Genomic DNA, 12,015 nt, shown 5'->3' on the forward strand with positions numbered 1-12,015 from the left:
TTTCTGCGTATATCACCTTCTAAATTATCAGAGATACCTGCATTATCAGATAATTTTTCATTGGAAAAAGTCAGGCATTATGCCTCAGGAGAAAGTCTGGAGCCATTCTCGAAGGAAGTGTGATGGCTGGCTGCTTTCTGGATGTCTGTGTCCCTGTCTAAATCCTCAGAAATTGACATTGTTCTGTTACTCACAAAAATGCCTTTTGTCAGTTTCCATTCTGTTATCATTTACCATACTATAACTGTGCCTGAAACAAAAAAGAAAGCTGGACTGTCTGTGAAATTGCAGCCTTCATCTGTTAAATGGCTTTCTGCTTTTGCCAGAAGGGAGACATTTTGCTCCTCCATGTCCTTCCCTCCAGCCAGTAGAAAATTGCCTTTTAGCCTTTCTGTCAGCCCTGGTGTTCCTCTGATAAGGAAGAATCGTGAGCCAATTCACCTCACTTAGAGAGCAGGAAACTGAGGGTTTTTTGCTGGGCTAATGAAGTGCTCCAGGAAACCTGAACTGTACTTCATAATCCTATTTTTGTAGTTAAGAGTTCTTTGAAGAACAAAGAATTTATTGTTTCGGTTTAGCATTGCCTATGCTTAACATGCCCATGCGTGGAAGAGGTTGTAGTTAACTGTGTGTGACCCTCGCTCCTGATCAAGGAGTTCAATTCAATCATGGGTGCAAATGTGTTCCAAAGGGATACATTATAGTTTCCATTCACTTAACCCTCAGTACCTTCTTAAGAACCAACAGATTCAAGGTGGGATTACAGCATTCTGATTATGCAAATAGTTAATTTTAAAGTATTAATATAATCTATGCACTACTTGAAATAATTCATGTTCACAGTATTCTATTCTTGGTGTATCTTTTTTTAGAGGCTTTGGGATTTCCACCCCCCCTCCTCCCGTTTCTTATTTTATTTTACATAAGAATTGGATTTGGTTTGTGTCTTTTATTTTTCAATTAAAAGAAAAGTGATGCCATCATGTAACTTAGTGTTTGACAAGTAACTTCTTTTCTCTCCACAGATGATGTCTGTTCATCCTGATTATTGTGTTTCCACCCAGATTTTAGACAGATTGATGGAGATAACACTAAAAAATGGTGAGTATTTGAAAGATGGAAAAGTGACCACTTGAATGAAGGCATTTCCCTTCGGTGAAGTATAGAAAGGTATTGAGGAGGAAGTAAAAGGCACTGGCTCCATTCTGAGATTCTGGCATGATTTTAGGTTCTTCTGTTACTGACATAATGCACAACTGCTAGGAGCTGGTCTTCACTGGGTGTGTGCAAGCTGTACCATGGCATGTCCTGGCATGTATCTGCAAAGCAGTGCATCTGGTACAGAGCCTTTTGTACTCATTTGTGTTATTTCACAAGTAGAATTGACCTGAAGAGGAGCCCAGTCTGCTCAAACGTTTACTCTCATTTTCATCTTTTACTTTGGAAAATGCAGACATTCATTTCATAGCTTAAGGGCTATAAGAGGTTTTTCACATAGTCATGCCCAGTATGTAGCACTGCATAGTTTACTTTGCAGATAAATGGTAAAAGTGAAAAGATCATACACCTGCGCAAAACCACTTTCAAGGATCTGGTTCAGCCCACTTGTGACTTACGTGTTTTGCCTTCCTTCATCTGTTCTCTCAAATGCTTCTCTAGTACAAGTTCCTTTGTATGCTCTCCGTGTCTTCCTTTTATTCAGATTCATCAAAAATCACTAATTCATTGAAGCCTGCCCTATCAACATCATTAAAGTAATGTTGTTCTCTTGAAGTACTTGCTTGGGTCTGTCCAAATTGTCCCCCATTTTTTGAATCTTGTTTGACATCTGACTGAGCTGATATGAGAGGGAATGTAGCTGCCTTTATTTTGTGCTTTGCTGGCCTTAAGGTTGGTTCTGAATGAATATTTCAAGCTGATCAATGAGCATTCAAAGAATTAAGGCTGGGAGAGAGATCCCAGCAGATCTCTGAGCTTGGAGCAGGATCAAACAATTGCTCCTGGAAAGTTGCCTAACCACTTTAAAATTGACAAATGTGGGGTCTTTAAACCATTCTTACATTCTGTTCCAGTGCTTAACTAAGGATTCATCTTTTTTTGTTGTTGATTTTTAGTGAATTGAACATTGAGATCTGAACCTGCAGTGTCCTGAGAGTTACCTTCCACTATATTTGTTTTCTTCTTACAAACTTAGCTCTAAAACGTGAAATTGACCCAATTCAGAATTCTAGTGGAAAACACTGCATCTGGTTTCGTGTTACCTTGCTAGTTTACTGTCCTATAGAGAATCCTCTATAGTTTTCAGACTTTCAGATGCAAACCAGCCCTTCTTGTAACGAGCATTGTTCATTTCTATCAAATAGGTGAATTCCATCTGTTTAGCACTTCTATCCTAGAAACCTTACCTATTTTCAAATCTCATTTAGCTATACTTCCAGTCCCACTGTTTTAACACCCTCTCACTTGTATCTACACAGAACAGTGATTTTATATATTCTCTGAAAAGTAAATATTGCCTGCTTGCGTATTCTGCTGGTTGTGATGAAAGAGAGCTGTGAGGGAAAATGGGTGGAACTTTAAAGTAATTCTTCTGTTACATAGGCAAGATGTTTCTCTAGCATAAAATACTCTGTTAGGCTAGTTTTGTTGTTTTGTTTTTTTCCCCTCATGCTTCTGAAAATATCGTTCAATGCACCAAATCTTCTGGTAGCTGGTAGAATTAGTGCAAACCACTGAGCTTATTTATTTCCTTTAGAAGGAGCTAATGCTAATAACTGAATTTAAAACTAATCCATTCCATGTCTTTTACTTGTAGCTTCCATCAGCGATGAACAGTCTAAGCCATGGATTCCTTCACTAGCTGATGTGTCAGCTGTTTTTGTCAATATGGGTGTTCCGTTTAGATCTCTCTTTCCATTGCAGCATCTTCAGCCCAGCTTTAACGAGTGTGATATTTTGTAAGTGTCTTCCTTTTGATATTTATTGCATAGATCCTGTGAAAGCAAGTCTTGTGCTTAAAATGTAGAATCAGAAGTTCCTCCTTTATTTCCCCTCCCTTCCATCAAGCCATACTCTTCTTTAAATTCTCAGCTCAGGTCTTATTAAGAGTGAGTAAACCAGAACTTTAAACAATGCCCGCCAGGTAAGGATTTGTCAAACCAGAGGATTGTCCGTTGTCCTGCACCTTCCTAATGGAGGTTTACAAACATTGTTGTGTAAATAGATGGGTAGAATTGTAGGTACTTGGTTGTAAGTTAAGACAGATGTTTGTGCACTGTATCTGAGGATTATTTGGATTTGAAGGCATTTTGAAGCGCAAAGGTTGTTTTTTCTTCAGTTTTATGCAAATAAGCCTTTGTCAGCTTTGAAATTGTGATTTATTGCTCAGATTATTGTTTCTTCTATTAGAAGTCAGATGCAAGAAACAGTGAGTGAACAACAGCCGAACGGAGACCAAACCTCTGCCAGTCCAGCCTTCTCCAGTCTACCAGAAAACAATTTAATTAATGTGATTAAGGTGAGAGAACTCCAGTTAGTGTGGGAGTTGTGCGTTTTTATTATTATTATTTATTTGTTCTTGTTTGTTTGTTTTTTGGGGGAAGCTGGTGGGGTTTTTTGTTTCTTTGGTTTATTTTTTTTAGCAAAAACCTTCATGTCTTAATCCAGTCCCAGGCATGCTTTGTGAGTAGATGATGTCTTAGGGTTTCAGTTCCACATTCAGCAGGGATTATTGCAGGCTTGTTGCCAACTTCAGAGTTTCCTTTCTTCCTGGCTTCTCTTGGCTTCACTCACAACTGCACAGTTCTGCTGCCTCTCTTTTCCAGCTGTAGCACTTTATCAAAAGTCTTTGCTCCCTCATGTAGTACAAACCATCCATTTCTATGTTCCATTTTGGGAAGGGGAGCTGACACTGGGGGGTATGTTTTGTGCTGCATCGGTGTTGGTGCAGCTCCCAGCGCTAAGTGGTCAGTCCCTGGGCAGGATGGCGTGAATGAGGTGGGAGCTCACAGGGGGCAGGTGGAGCTGGGACCAACTTCTGTGGAGCTGAGCGCTTAGATCAGGCACTGTGCCCTGTGAGACCGCAGGCTAAATGAGTGCAGGTCACATCACAGGCTAGTTCTCTGTGATTAAAGGTTGTATGGTGAAGATACTGACTCTCTAGCTGATTTCAGAGTTCAGAAGTATTTGAATCCTCCTAACATAATTTCTTTAGAGATTTTTGACTGTAAAAACACTTTGTTCAAGAGGACGCACTTGGAGCACCTCCGCTAGAGACAGAATGAACACTGTATTAATTTGTGTTCTGATTTACACACACACATCCCATATTGTAAGTAACCCATTTGATATGACTTTGGTGGGGAAAAATCTCTTCATTTATGTTTTGAGTATTGCTTGTGTATTTAAAAAGTCTGTCAGTCTTTTGGTTAGATGAGGATTATCTGTGCAGTGGAGAAAGATTGTTCCTGTAATGTCCAGGGACTATTGCCATTGCTCAAAAGATGAGCCTCCAAGAGAAGTAAAACAGAAAAATAAAGTGCAGTTACTGGGAGCTGTTGGTACACAGGTTTTGCAAGAACAATATATCATGTGAGGTACATGTTAATGTGAGAGTGGAAAACTTAAGCTCTCGTCATACTTTAAAATAAGCTAAACCAAATTCAGATTTTAATGTTTTTATTTCTTTTAAAGTTTCTAGGTTTCTGTACAACAGTAATTCAAGGTGGATATACTGATCAAGAAATATTACTGCTGCTTCTATTGCTATTTAAAATAAGCTTGGAGAAACAGTTAAAGCAAATTCCTTTGATAGATTTTCAGTGCCTTTTCATAAAGCTTCTGATAAGTATAAAAGACTGGGCTACAAAGGTAACTTAAATAACTGTCTAATACTAGATTTATGAAACCACAACTTAATTTTCAAGAAACATCTGTTTTGAAGTTTCCATTTTTTTTCTTGACATATCATAAAAACACTGCTTGAAAATGTAATAACAAATTTGGAGCTTTGGATTTGTGTGAGATTTGGGAGATGGGTGGGTATATTGAGGGGACTTTTACATGATGTGCTTTCTTGTCCTCTTCTGCAAGGAGACTGCTGTGTTGGACTTTATCATGTGTTTACTAAAATAGCTGTATGTTTAAAACTGGCTTTCTGAAAGAATGAAGATTTGATTGCACTAAGCTGATAAAATGTCATAAAAAGCAATCTGATATCAACAACCTGACTGTAAAATAGTATTTATCAGACCTAATTATAGGTGCAATGCAGAAATGTCTTTGTGCACACCATCTCTTATTAGGCCTGTTCCTTTTAACATTTATATTGTGTATGTTTCTGGGGAGTAATGTGTACTCCTTTACAAATGAGGAAAATGCCCACTAGATCCGTTCTTCAGTAATTTTCAGGATTTTTTTGTTGTTATTGTTCTTTTAAAGATGCCTGAGCTCTGCCTGGCGATGAGCGAACTCTCCAGTCATCACCATAATCTCCTGTGGCTGGTTCAGCTGGTCCCGAGCTGGATAATACGTGGACGGTAATGACAGTGTAACATCAGAAATATGCAGCATCATTAACAGCTAATTTATTTGTAACATTAACAGCTGATATATTTGTATAACCTCAAAGTCTGATAAATGCAATAGGTATTATATAATGCTTAAAAAAAAGTATTTGGGTTTTCTCTTACGTTACAGATGTATGTGCAATTCTTATTGTGTATATGTAGCTTTTCGATCACCTCTGCTGAGAGAAAAAGGGGTTGTTTTACATTTTATGTGTAGTTTTCAGGGTGCACACTTCCTGGCACCCAATAATAAAAAAGACTTAACAACTACAGATTCTGACATCCATCCCCTATTCTAATTCTTGTCCGAATGACCAAAAAATTACATTTTCTTTGGGTGATTCATGGCTGCTTTTAAGTGTCAATCTGTTATGAGTTCTGTATTCTTGAAATGAATTAATTATAACAAATCTGAGTGGGGAGAATGAATTGGGTCCTCAATTTCAGGCTTGGAGGCAAGCATCCATCAGTGTTTACTTGTGCAGAGGAAAAGCTGCAGTGAGTTAAGGGTACTTATATTTTACTAGCCTCTTTATACTAGTTTAATAGCACCTAATTCAGATAATCCAATATAATAGTTGTAGGCAACTTTATCTCTAGGGAAGCCATGCCTACCATCATATACTTTGTAGAAACAGTGTGGATTTAAGAAATTGTCTAGGAAATAATTTTTTAAAATTGTTTTTCAGGGAAGTAAGAAGACGTCTCAGCCTAGTGACAATTTCAAAGCTGCTTAATAAACAGCATATAGGAATACCTGATGAGAGTGACCAGCAGGTACAGCATATATGCGTTGTATGTGTATAATTTGAAAATTTAGGAAGTGTGTATACTGTTTGTGCTTGAACCTGTTTTGTGTTTTAGTACTGTAAGCCTATTTTCGAGAACCTTGCAAAATGACCAATTAGTAATTTTTAGTTTAGATTATTATAATAAGTATGTTTGCAGATATGTATAACCTGCATGTTCTGCAGCTTGTAAGTGCGGTGTTCTCTATGTGCCTTAGCATTTGGTTTAGACGTTGGAAAGAGGCCTGCGCTGCTTTCGGTCTTCCTTTGGTGTTCATGTAGGGTTGCTTCTTTTTGTAGGGCTGATCTTCTAATGAGGCACTGTACAAACACGTTAGTTTGTGGAGAGTCAAAAATCACCCAAAGCATTTTCCATTTTAATGAAAAATCCCTTTTATATTCTTGTCTTAGTGGGCAAATAGTATTGTAGTGGCACTTGGTTTCCAGTTTTCCATGGCCAGTAAAACAGTCTGTTACTGTTTGTATCTGTAGATGTCTCTTCTCCATCAGTATCTGGTGTACATGAAACCTTCTAATCTGCTGAAGAAGATGAGAGAGGGGCTGGAGCAGCAGAGTGCCACTGGAGATCACCTTCGCACAGAACTGGAACAGGAGGTGCAAAGCTGATAGTGCATTTGTCTTTTTATGCATCTACAATTTTGAGGATGTTTCTTTTAATTTCTGTTAACTGAGGACAGTTCTGTACGTGGAACTGTACATACGCAATTTTGTTGCTGTTCAGCTGTAGACTTAAAATTGTTCATGTTCAATTTTTATTATAGTCACAGAGGAAGGAAATAAGTAGCATGTGACAGAGGAACCTGTATTAGACTGCGTTACAAACAGGGAAATCACCAGATTTTCTGCATAGCAAAGTCACATGGATGTCTTGAGTCCTGTTGTCTGTAATCAGAGAACCAGCCTCCGTCCCTTCTGATGTAATCAGTGGAAACTGTGCTGCTGAGCCAGACCTTCACCTGCAGGCTTCATAAGGAGATTTATGAATCATTTATGAATTTTTTTCTTGTAAACAAGTATTAAAAAGATTTGGTATTTCCATGTATCCATCCAGAAACTGAATATTGCGTTGGTTATTTGAGTCTATCATGACATCTCAGCAAGTATTTTAATCTAGGTGCAGATGAGAGGAAAATAAAGCCAACTGCTGGATTTAATTTTCAGTGATTAAAACTACAGAGAGTTTTGTTACTTAGGTAACTTAAAACAATGTTAAAACTGGTTTTAAATGTTTCTAACATATGAATGTACTGTTTCAAATTAGTTATTTAGGCAAATGTGTAGACATACTTGTCCATTGATCTGACAGTTGGTGGAATCATTCCAGAAAGCAAAGGTAGTGCTGTATCTACATGGTAGGAGTTATGATTGTGCTTTGACTGCTGAAGTTCTGATTTCTCTCCAGGCATACTACCTACTCTACATCCTTCTTCATCTAGTCAGCGAAGCTAGTTTCTTTGATGTTGTAAATTCTAATCAAAGGGTAAGTAATTTCAGTGGTTAGATCTTTAGATTTTAGAAGACTTAATCATGCATGTTTGGTCTATTTTGGTAAGTGCCATCATGTGATAGAAGATCACCAGTGGGAAAATCTGTTCTGGGGCAAAGTAAATGCAGGAGAGCTTTCTCTGTACTTACTGTGGAGAAGGAAACCTCTTCTGCATTTCTGCAAAGGAATTACCTCAAAACATAAGGCTGCAGATCGGCAAACGTTTATTGTGTTAATCTTTATCAGAAAGTAACTGGAGATTAACCCAACACAGAAGTCCAATGGTCCTGTGAACTTTTGAAGTAGGGTTGAAATTTTTCAGCCTAGAAGAAAAACACTTTGAAAATATCTGGTAAAATATAGTCAAACACGTCATGGTTTTCTGTGCTGGAGTGCAGCCTTGAGCAAGTGAGAGCTGGGACTGAGTATCTTCTGTTCTGTTGCAGTAGTTCCTTTACACCATGTGATGTGAACATCCACTAAGTGATACCTTCTGCTTTGCCTCTCAGTAATCATGTTCAGATTTCTGTGATCATTTGGTGTGAGTTGCTTGCTGCCAGGTATCTGTGTGCACCTTCTGCCCTGTGGAATCACTCTTGGCTGTTAAGAAATTTGTCGTATGAACTGCTTGAGAGAGGCAAAGCAGTAACATTTGCTTACATTCCAGGGCTTACGTGTCTCAGTGCCCTACTCAATGCAAAAAGATGATCACAGCGTGTAATCTGAAACAAAATCATCTTTGGTAAAGAAAGTAATTATATCATTATGATCTTCTGAGTTTTGTTTTTTACAACTGCCATTCTGAAGATATATCAACATTTTTTTGTGTATTTGTGTGTGTTTTGTCTTTTGGTGCTTTGTTTTTCTGTGTGTTGTTTTTTTTAAAGTGTCTCTGCATTTCTGAATGAAGATGGACTCTCTTGTTCACTGGCCTGGTAGCCGTCAAGTGGCAAGAGGGATGTGGCTGAACGGGGCAGTAGATTAATATTGTGCAGGCTAGACTTTGTATAAAATCAATATCGCTGTTTCATTTCTGGTCCTCTTCCAGTTTAGATGGGCTGAATTGTCATGATCTTGAGACACCAGCAAATGTTTATAAGTAAAATTTCAGCATGTCTCACCTGTTGTGCAGAGTGGAGCCTCTTTGCAGCTGTTCAGTGAGGGATTCAAAATGGAATTTTTTTTTTTTATGAAGGAAGACAGAATGTGAAGCATCTCGGGAGCCATTATCAAGAGATGATGAAGCTGCAAAACTTTTATTAATGAGAAATTTTGAGAGAAATAAAAGATCAGTACATAAACCTTGGATATGTTTTACCTGGACCCTGCTGGAGAGGGTCCAGCATAGGGCAACGAAGATGATTAAGGGAGTGGAGCACCTCCCTTATGAAGAAAGGCTGAGGGAGCTGGGGCTCTTTAGTTTGGAGGAGATTGAGGGGTGACCTTATTAATGTTTATAAATATATAAAGGGTGAGTGCCATGAGGATGGAGCCAGGCTCTTCTCAGTGGCAAACAATGATAGGACAAGGGGTAATGGGATCAAGCTGGAACACAAGAGGTTCCACTTAAATTTGAGAAGAATCTTCTTCTCAGTGAGGGTGACAGACACTGGAACAGGCTGCCCAGGGAGGTTATGGAGTCTCCTTCTCTGGAGACATTCAAAACCCTCCTGGACATGTTCCTGTGCGACCTCACCTAGGCGTTCCTGCTCCAGCAGGGGGATTGGACTAGATGATCTCTTGAGGTCCCTTCCAATCCCAAACATACTGTGATACCTGCTCAGCCAATTCCTGCAAAAGAAAATGGCAGGAGTCATCATTACTGAAAAGGTTATTTTTAGCTGTTCTAACTTCAGAACTTTTTTTCACTGGTGAAAGATGTGAATGGCACTGTGCTTGCTACTTTGGGGACAGAAAGGATTTACAAATTAGGCAGCAGGCACTTGAAAATTTGTGATGTATAAGTCTGCTATACTTGTAACTACTTTTTAAAGCTCTTATAACTGGCTTGCTGTAACTGATAGAAGGTCTTGTGATTGTCTTTTTTTCTTTGTTTTCCCCATTCCTTACTGTGTATTTCTGAGAAAATTTCAAATTGAAGCCTATAATTTTTAAACTGAAGTAATATTTGCAGAAATCTTTTAGTTTTGACATGGAGAATTTAAATAGCTGTACTTTTTTTGTCTTTATTTAGCAACACTTACTGAAGCTTTGTGGTGCCTTAGATAAGCACATAAAATGTGATATTAGGGAAGATGCAAGGCTGTTCTATCGAACTAAGGTAAGACACCGAAGTTGGGGACTTTTGGTTTAGGGTTTTTGGTGTTTTTTTAGCTTTTTTGATGTACGCCGTTCTTTCATCCCAGCCCTGAAAATTTTAAGAGTGCCTCATGGGTTTGTTTGGGTTTTTTTGGTTTTTATTTTTTGTCCTCCTGTCTCTTTGTGCATCACTTCTTTGCCTGTTTTTTGCTTTGTGGTGTTGGGCTTGCTAATGACAGTCCTAATTTCCTGACTTTCACGCTTTGCATGCCGTTGTAGCAAGCCACATCAGATCAGTGATGGTGACTGACCTCAACTCTGAAAAACCTTGGCTTCTTCAGCTTTAAATCAAACGTTTACAGTTGGGTGCACCCTTACCTCTCAAGGGCATTTTTATTTTTCATTCCATCAGATTAGCAGAGTATGGTTCCTTTTAAAAAGTTAATTAATCTTGCCTTGTATTTTTGTATCTTGCATTGCTTTCACTTTTGTTTCTACAGCCCTTGCACTGAGAGGGGAAAATCTTACTGTTTTTCCCCATCATATAATTTGTGGAATAGTACAGTAGCTTCCAGAGGACACCACTGTGCTGGGTTTTAACACAGCATATGAGGCAAATCTCAGTTCTGAATGGCTTGGATTAAACACCTACTTTTGCCTGGTTATGAAAAAACACAGTTTAATGTGTAAGGAGTTTATTTCAGAAGCAGACAGTGCTGCATAGTTGGCTTTTGTGATGGCAGTTACAGGCTCCTTTTTTAGGTAGCATCAGACTTGTGTAACAAACCTCACTCATCCCAAGGATGAGGTGGCTGTTTGGAGGCCAGAGACTTGTGTGCTGATTCCAAACACTTAACAAGGGGAATCACGTGCCTGTAATGTGCTTGTGTGGAGTACGACTTTGAATTCAGCGTCCCAAATTACAGGTATTTGGTTGGAGTTGAGGTGATGATGCTTTGTGCCAGCTGTAAAATTGTTTGTTCCCAGTAAACTTCAGGTGTTGGGTTATCTGGGGTTTTATGGGTTTGGAACAAGGGGGAGACAGGGGACATGATTTTTTTTTAGCTTAAGTGGCTAAACTAATCAATCTGAATTTCTAGGTAAAAGATTTGGTTGCTAGGATATATGGCAAATGGCAAGATATGATACAAACCACTCGGCTTACTCAGGTACTGTAATGAAACCTTTTTCCTCTATTTCATATTGCAGGGTGCGTTTAGCTCCTTTTTTACCATTTGAAAATAGCACATCCCATTTATGAAGAAAAAAATACCTTTAAAAGAATAGCTGTGTAATACACTTAGATGTATTAGAATAGATTTTAATTTAAATTCTTACTTTGCTGGCTTCAATAAAATCAAGGGCTCGTCTTTACCCTTAAAAGTGCCGCTTTTGTAAATGGTTTGTGTAATGTACTAAAATGCTGGTACTGAGTTGAGTCACAGGGCCTGTCTCTGATTCTAGTCATTAGCAGATGCTTTGGAAAGGATGTTGGGGCAGGAATGCAGTGATGCTCCCGCTGTGGCCTTGCAGCCTGGGACTTGGGCACTACTTGAGTCCAAGGATCTTCTCATATGTGTTTAACGGCTCTTGATAACTCCTCCTCCTTTGAATGTGTCAAATTTCATGCAGTGATTAGGACTGTTTCTTCCAGTCTATGGTTGTGAGGTTTATTTTGTAATGTGATCAGAACAATTGTGCAAGTCTTGTCTTGGAATACAAAGCTACCTGTCTTAGAAAGGCTTATCATTCCAGTAATGTAGTGTATCACTTACATAGAAATACTACGCATATGTGCTTAGTATTAATTGCAGTTTAAAATTATGTAATTGACCATTTGTCTGTAAAGTCTATTAATGTACAGTGTGCAAAAAAAGACACTTTGTAGTGTATG

At 38.5% G+C, this 12,015-nt stretch overlaps 1 protein-coding gene across 4 annotated transcripts in view; it reads left to right on the forward strand.

Annotated features, from left to right (window-relative positions):
• The window catches only part of SLF2 (SMC5-SMC6 complex localization factor 2), a 31,175-nt gene that overhangs the window by 16,096 nt on the left and 3,064 nt on the right, over window positions 1-12,015 (forward strand). For 3 of the 4 annotated variants that reach the window (XM_065067164.1, XM_065067167.1, XM_065067165.1), the window contains exons 10-19: window positions 1,026-1,101; window positions 2,816-2,957; window positions 3,409-3,517; window positions 4,693-4,869; window positions 5,440-5,537; window positions 6,257-6,344; window positions 6,848-6,970; window positions 7,779-7,856; window positions 10,057-10,143; window positions 11,222-11,290. In XM_065067164.1, the coding sequence (XP_064923236.1) occupies window positions 1,026-1,101; window positions 2,816-2,957; window positions 3,409-3,517; window positions 4,693-4,869; window positions 5,440-5,537; window positions 6,257-6,344; window positions 6,848-6,970; window positions 7,779-7,856; window positions 10,057-10,143; window positions 11,222-11,290 (1,047 nt within the window). Of the gene's footprint in view, window positions 1-1,025; window positions 1,102-2,815; window positions 2,958-3,408; window positions 3,518-4,213; window positions 4,870-5,439; window positions 5,538-6,256; window positions 6,345-6,847; window positions 6,971-7,778; window positions 7,857-10,056; window positions 10,144-11,221; window positions 11,291-12,015 lie in introns of those variants that run through there. The other variant, XM_065067166.1, reaches the window with a different exon arrangement.

This window comes from Columba livia, chromosome 6 (genome assembly GCF_036013475.1).
Source record: "Columba livia isolate bColLiv1 breed racing homer chromosome 6, bColLiv1.pat.W.v2, whole genome shotgun sequence".
In the NCBI taxonomy this organism is placed as follows: domain Eukaryota; kingdom Metazoa; phylum Chordata; class Aves; order Columbiformes; family Columbidae; genus Columba; species Columba livia.